This window comes from Gadus morhua, chromosome 16 (assembly GCF_902167405.1).
Source record: "Gadus morhua chromosome 16, gadMor3.0, whole genome shotgun sequence".
Classification (NCBI taxonomy): Eukaryota; Metazoa; Chordata; class Actinopteri; order Gadiformes; family Gadidae; genus Gadus; species Gadus morhua.
In genome coordinates, this window is record NC_044063.1 from 7,431,335 (window position 1) to 7,438,028 (window position 6,694).

At 48.2% G+C, this 6,694-nt stretch overlaps 1 protein-coding gene across 1 annotated transcript; it reads right to left on the reverse strand.

Moving 5' to 3' along the window:
* Positions 1-1,570: 1,570 nt before the first annotated feature.
* Positions 1,571-6,487, reverse strand: LOC115560816 (calcium-binding protein 8). Its single transcript, XM_030380392.1, has 2 exons — positions 6,280-6,487; positions 1,571-2,001 (listed from the first exon to the last, which is right to left on the reverse strand). The coding sequence occupies exons 1-2, from the start codon at positions 6,470-6,472 to the stop codon at positions 1,874-1,876; spliced, it is 321 nt and encodes a 106-aa protein (XP_030236252.1). The 5' UTR covers positions 6,473-6,487; the 3' UTR covers positions 1,571-1,873.
* Between the last annotated feature and the right edge of the window lie 207 nt (positions 6,488-6,694).

Genomic DNA, 6,694 nt, shown 5'->3' on the forward strand with positions numbered 1-6,694 from the left:
TGCACGTGAGCCAGCGTCCTCCCTTACACCCTCTCTGCTCGTTTTTGAGTGCACGTGAAATCATGCGCATTTGAACCTGGACAAAAACTCGACATCAACACATAAATACACACACACACACACACACACACAACAGACACACACCTGGATTACAAGCTATTTACAGAAGACACAGACGAGACGTCATGCAAGTTAGTCGTTTGTGTCGCCTTGATCGTCGCTTCAGGAATGAAACGCATCCCCAAGAAGCTTTTGGTGGGATGATGCACACAGTGGAGGGGTGATGAATAGGAGGGAGGAAGAGGTGCTTGGTTACCATGGTGACGTAGTAGGTCATCCGAAGCCTTAGAGGATCCCAGCCAATACAGATTCACTGGTGACAGAGCCACGGATGACTGGGAGAGTTGGGGACCAGCGCAGCGGACCAACACACTTCAGAAATGAGGACTCTTCACACATTGACAACTTATGGGGACTCTTCTGCCGTATTATACTTATGAGGACTCTTCTTACACGTTATAAGTATGCGGACACTTAGCACACATAATACTGATGGGGACTATTTGCACAAATAATTTTTATGAGGACTCTTCTTACACATAATACTTATGAGGACTCTTCGCACACATAATACTGAGACAAAGATGAGCTGCAAGGGTCCGCAGGTAGAAATGAGAGGAACAGACGGGACTACAACAGAGTTCAGGTTCTTGTCCGCAACTTACTAGGCCACTGATTAGGTTGTGAGCGAATCCACGACTGAAGTTATCCGTAGTACCTGTATGTCGAACGCGAGGGGACATTAGGAGTAGCAACACACAGCCCTTCCAGCGTGTTCTGCCCCTCCACTGACACGCACAGCTCTAAGTCGTAGCGTTCCTCCACCTCGCCCTGACGTAGGCTGATCCATCTCCCCCGGAGTGGCAGCCAGTACCATCACCCTTCTTCCAGAAAACTAAAAAAAGACACCAATTATTCCCTCCTTCTTCTCCTCAGCCTCCCGTCCCCAGTTCCCCACCCCACAGACAGCAACCCCAAGCCCAGGAGACAGCCTCCAGACACCCACGCTTTCTGTCCCCTCTCTACCTCGCCTCCCCTCCCCTTCCTTCCCCTCACTATGCCTCCCTTCCTCTCTCCGCAGTAACCTCGGCTCTCCTCTACCTACTCCTCCGCTCCTCTCCTTCTCCCCTTCCATGCCGTCACTGTGCCTCCCCTCCCCTCGCCTCACTATGTCCCCCCTCTCCCGTAACACCTCCCCTCCTCACCTCCCCTCCTCACCTCCCCTCCCTCCCACAGAGACCCTGTTTGGTGGTGTGAGGATGGGCTGATGTTCAGGGTGGTCCATGTTGGTGTAGCGAGGGGGTGGTCCCTGTTGGTAGAGCGAGGGGGGGGGGGGCTGGAGGTGTTGGGGTGGACCCTGTTGGTGTAGCGAGGGGGTGGACCCTGTTGGTAGAGCGAGGGGGTGGACCCTGTTTGGGAGGGGGGGGGGGGGGGGGGTAGTGGGGGAGGGGCAACAGCAGAACTCCTGCACTGACAGCTTCTTATTGCATCTTGGGGGGAGGGGGGGGGGGGGGAGTCACAGACGATAACACAGAGTTTTGAACGTGGAAAGTCAGCCCTTGATTGTCCCTGTCAGGTTAAAGGGGTAGAGAGGTCAGGACCCCTCATGCTGCCTCCGCGGGTAAGGTGGACAAGGGGGGTGGGGGGGGGGGGGGGAGGGCTGGGGCAGGATATATTTCTATGCGTGTATAAATTAGTACATCTGTTGAGTGGGTCGTTCTCGTGGTTTTGGTCGGGACAGGGGACGATATAACGTCCGCTGACATGCACATGCACAAGTTGCTCTGGTGTGTCCCGCTCACAGTGGTCACGGCTACTCCATGCCGTTCCTCAGCATCTGATTGGCCGCGATGAGCATGACGCTGATGATGAAGGCCATGGCGAAGGCGCAGATGAGGCTCTTCCTCACGCACGTCTGCCGGTTCTTCTTGGCGGGGTGCACTGAAGGACACGAGAGGAGAAAGAAGTACAGAGTGTCATCATGTCATCATTTGACTAGCTTTATGTAGCTCTAGGTAGCACTATGTAACTCTAGTTAGTATTATGTAGCTCTGGCTGGTGCTAAATAGCTCTTGCTAGCGCTACATAGCTTAGGCTAGCACTACACCCTCACCAGCTCTGGCTAGCGCTCCCTAGCTCTTGCTAGCTCTCCCTAGGGGTCATCCCTATGTTCCCCAGGTCCTATGTTCCCCGGGTGCAAAGGGTTAGGGTCAGGTTTAGGGTTAAGGTTAGGGTTAGGGTCAGGTTTAGGGTTAGGGTTAGGGTTAGGTCGAGGGTTAACCCTAAACCTAACCCTAACCATAACCAATCGGAGGAGAGACATTCTAACCAATCACAGGCGAATCAGAGGCGAAAAAGGCGGTACTTGCCCCTACCATCCTACGAAAAAAAGATTTGCTCACAGGGTCCTATGGTCCCCGGTCACATACAAAGCGGGGAACATAGGACCCGGGGAACATAGGACCCGGGGAACATAGGACCCGGGGAACATAGATACGCTCACCTCTCCCTATCTTTCGTTAGCTCTGATTAGTGCCACTTAGCTCTGACTAGCTCGATTTATCTCTGGTTACCTCTCCCTATCTCGGAATAGCTCTCCCTAGCTCTAAATAGCTCTGGCTAGTAATATGAAGCTCTGACGCGCTCTCTTAGAGCTATATTTAGCCTTCTTCATTCAGGAAGAACCTTGAAGCTATAAAGCTACTTCCTCCCATGAGCCAGGGAAGCATGTCTTCCGTTGGCAGGCTGGAGGTGTTGACAGCTATTTCTGTCCTTAACTTATTACGGGCAAATGATACAAAGGCAGACGGATACTAGGCGGCCAGGACGCGAGCCAACTACAAGTGCAATGTATCTGTCTAGGGATATTTCTGTTGCATTCCACATCTAAATATAAGCACATTTCTGTTAAAAGTTTAGGCATATATTTAACATCAAGTTCGATCATTGGGCTCATACTGTGTAGAATTCCTAGCATTCATAGCAGCGTTTTGATTATTATTTTATTCAATAAAAGTTTTGTTAGATTACAGGTTAGGGTACTAGTATTTAGAAGTACTCTTTTTTTTTTAAGCTGCTGTAAAGTGAATATTGTACATTTAATTGTCAATATATAAAAAAGGGTCAAAGAATAAATACGTTCCAATATCTTTTTGATAAATACAGTATCACGCCTCCTTGAGAATTCATATTACGATATCATTTTTTTCAGTAATTGAAATAAAATCTAATAAATGGCAGATCTGAACAGAGCTGAACGTGCAATAAAAAGAACCTCAAAATACAGACTACCTAACATACCCACTAGGTGGCACTGCAACCACCAACATGTGTCTTGGAAATTTGTGCAAATGGTAACACAAAAAAATATGTTTATCGTTAGATATGGTGAAGGATATATATGTATTCAGAGTGAACACAGAGAGAAGGGGAGTTTTTTGTTAATAGTTAATTATGTAGTTGTATTAAAATCTTCTATATCTAAAATCTATATGGACATTATGTAATGAGCAAGGTGTCTTAAATACAATTTGTCTGACATTCATTTTTTCTTTCTATCTCTTCTTTCTTTTTTCTTTCTTTAATCTTTGATACTTCCCCTCTTTCTTTCTTTCTTTCCTCAGCTTCATTGCTACTGTAGGCAAGTGTATTTATAGCACGCTTAAAGCCCATCGTGCTTTACATATTTTGTTATAAAGACATTTTAAAGACATTTAAAGGACAATCCTTAAAATACTTCATATGCATTCAGCCCCATCCCGAGGCTATATCTCCGAGCAGTCATATGGTCATATTTGAATATGAATATATATGGACATTAGGTCCTCAACACATACCCAGCACAGCCGAAAACAAACCTTCGAAGTTATCAGATTAATGAAGTAATAAATCTAATAACGGTCCGGACGTAATGTGTGCCACTCCATCTCCCCAATGCAGACCTTTTCCTACAAATATGGAGATACACACAGACACACACACACCAACACACACCCACCCACACACGCGCACGTACGCATGCCCGCGAGCCCGCCAGCACACACACACACGCCCACCCACTCACACACACAATCTGCTCATACAACCCGAGATACATCAAAGTCCACTTTCACACACACACACACACACACACTCCAGATTGCTGCAGCTCATCAGCAAGCTCCCTCTCCCCCTCCCCCTCTCCCTCTCTCCCTCTCTCCCTCTCTCCCTCTCCCTCCCTCTCTCCCTCTCTCTCTCTCTCTCTCTCTCTCTCTCTCTCTCTCTCTCTCTCTCTCTCTCTCTCCTCTCCCCCCCTCTCTCTCTCTCTCTCTCTCTCTCTCTCTCTCTCTCTCTCTCTCTCTCTCTCTCTCTCTCTCTCTCTCTCTCTCTCTCTCTCTCTCCCTCTCCCTCTCCCCCCTCTCTCTCTCTCTCTCTCTCTCTCTCTCTCTCTCTCTCTCTCTCTCTCTCTCTCTCTCTCTCTCTCTCTCTCTCTCTCTCTCTCTCTCTCTCCCTCTCCCTCTCCCCCCTCTCTCTCTCTCTCTCTCTCTCTCTCTCTCTCTCTCTCTCTCTCTCTCTCTCTCCCTCCCTCCCTCCCTCCCTCTCTCTCCGTCTTCCCCTCTCTGCCTCTCTCTCTAGGAACAACATGTCCTCCTGCTAGAAGTTGAAATGTGGAAGGTAGAATTGTTTCCGACGCCAATCAACGAGCAGGAGGAACACTGCATGCAATCCCCCCCCGTCCCACCCACCTGTGTGTGTGTGTGTGTGTGTGTGTGTGTGTGTGTGTGTGTGTGTGTGTGTGTGTGTGTGTGTGTGTGTGTGTGTGTGTTGTCCCCAGTAAAGATCTAAGAGGCAGGTGTCTCACGTAGCACCTTCATGCCTAAGGCGCCGGCAAAAAAGAAAACTGCGGGATCAATACTCCCTAGAAGGAGCCGTTTGACACCAGACACTAGGGTCTGCACTGCCAGAGTCCTTTTGATTAGCTGCGTCTACCTCCCCCAGCCTCCACCAGAGACCCAGCCTCACCTGTCCGTCTCGCCGGCGAGCTAATTCATCCATCACTTCCCGTATACCCACTCAGCTGCGCTAACACGACAGGGAACACCTCTTCATCTCTTCAGCAGAAGAATGGGAGCACTCTGGGAAACAGCCTGATTGAGTAGAAGGGAGACATCCTCCTGGCCTCAGTGGTACGTCTCGACGCTGCACCGGGCCTTCAGATCTGCCACAGGGCAGCACGCTAGAGTAAGCCCTCTGGAATGTAAAGAGAGGGAGCTATTGCGTGAATAAAGGGTCTTTTTGGTGACCACTTCCTCAGGGTCACCTAGAATGTCAATCTGAAAACACACGCAGATTGGGTTCTGTTGATGACCAGCGCAGAAGTAAAACACAGGAGGGATGTCTAGTTTTGCTTTGTTTTATAGCTACTCTGGAGAACACAGTAAAAATAATTATTGTGAATCCATGCTCTGTTGTTCCCGATGGCAGTGCAGCTACAGTTGAAATGATTTGAGCATTTCCAGAAAAAAACATATTCATTTCGGCATATTGCAACAAAATGCACTAGATAACCGCTATCAGCCATTCATAATATGAAGTAGATATTTGGCAGGCCCATGCTTTCCTGAAATATTGAGACAGTGGTAGCGGCTGACTCATCCAAACTACTAAGCAAAACCACTAATTACAAAATCACTTACACCAAAACGGAATACGAAAACCATAAGAAATATTTGCTAAATGTCGTTAAATGCTTTTAACTCAACAGAAGCAATTTAACGTGAAGGCTGTACAATGAATCGATGGTGATGGGGTCCACAAATGTAGGAGCACCTATACACACACTTTCACTCCCACAAACTCCCTTAACCAATAAATGAGCAGTAATGCCACAGGATCATGACGGGCACACTGAGAGATCCTACCTGATGTGGGTTCAGCTCCCTCTCTCTCTCTCTCTCTCTCTCTCTCTCTCTCTCTCTCCCCCCCCTCAGGCAAAAAATAAGCTTTTATATATATATATATATATATATATATATATATATATATGCATACAAACTGTTTTATAACCCATACTGGAACACACACACACACACACACACACACACACACACACACACACACACACACACACACAGACACACACACAGGCACGCACACACACACACACACACACACACACACACACACACACACACACACACACACACACACACACACACACACACACGCACACATACTGACCTCCCTCGAACTCCACGCAGTTGCCGCCGTTTTCCTTGAGGCTCTCCTCCTCGTTGATAATGATGTTCTCGATGTCCTTCATGGTCAGGTGGTCCCGGAAGGCGTGGAAGAGGATGTGCTTGAGCTCCTCCAGCGTGATCCTCTGCATGTCAAACTGCACACAGCGCGGGGAGCAGAGACGCGGGGACGTCATGAAGCAACTCAGATCCACACCGGCACAATGCTCCCAGTGGGGGATCGCTTCTGTCGCAACTCCTCTGCTCAAGGTAGAATGACGATAGAAGTCCTTATGTTAAACTCAAAGAAGAAGTGTGCGTGTAAAGATATGAAACACAGCAAGTACGGTAAGTTGATACAAAAAAAGAACAAATATTCATAGGCCTACTATTAATGTAGGGTGGTTCATGGTATGTGT

Bases quoted from the DNA above. Each gene is read 5' to 3' on its own strand.
- LOC115560816 (XM_030380392.1), bottom strand. From the start codon at position 6,472: ATGACGTCCCCGCGTCTCTGCTCCCCGCGCTGTGTGCAGTTTGACATG. The intron at 2,002-6,279 runs GTCAGTATGTGT...CGTGTCCTTCAG, and splicing joins CTGCGTGGAGTTCGAGGGAG to TGCACCCCGCCAAGAAGAAC.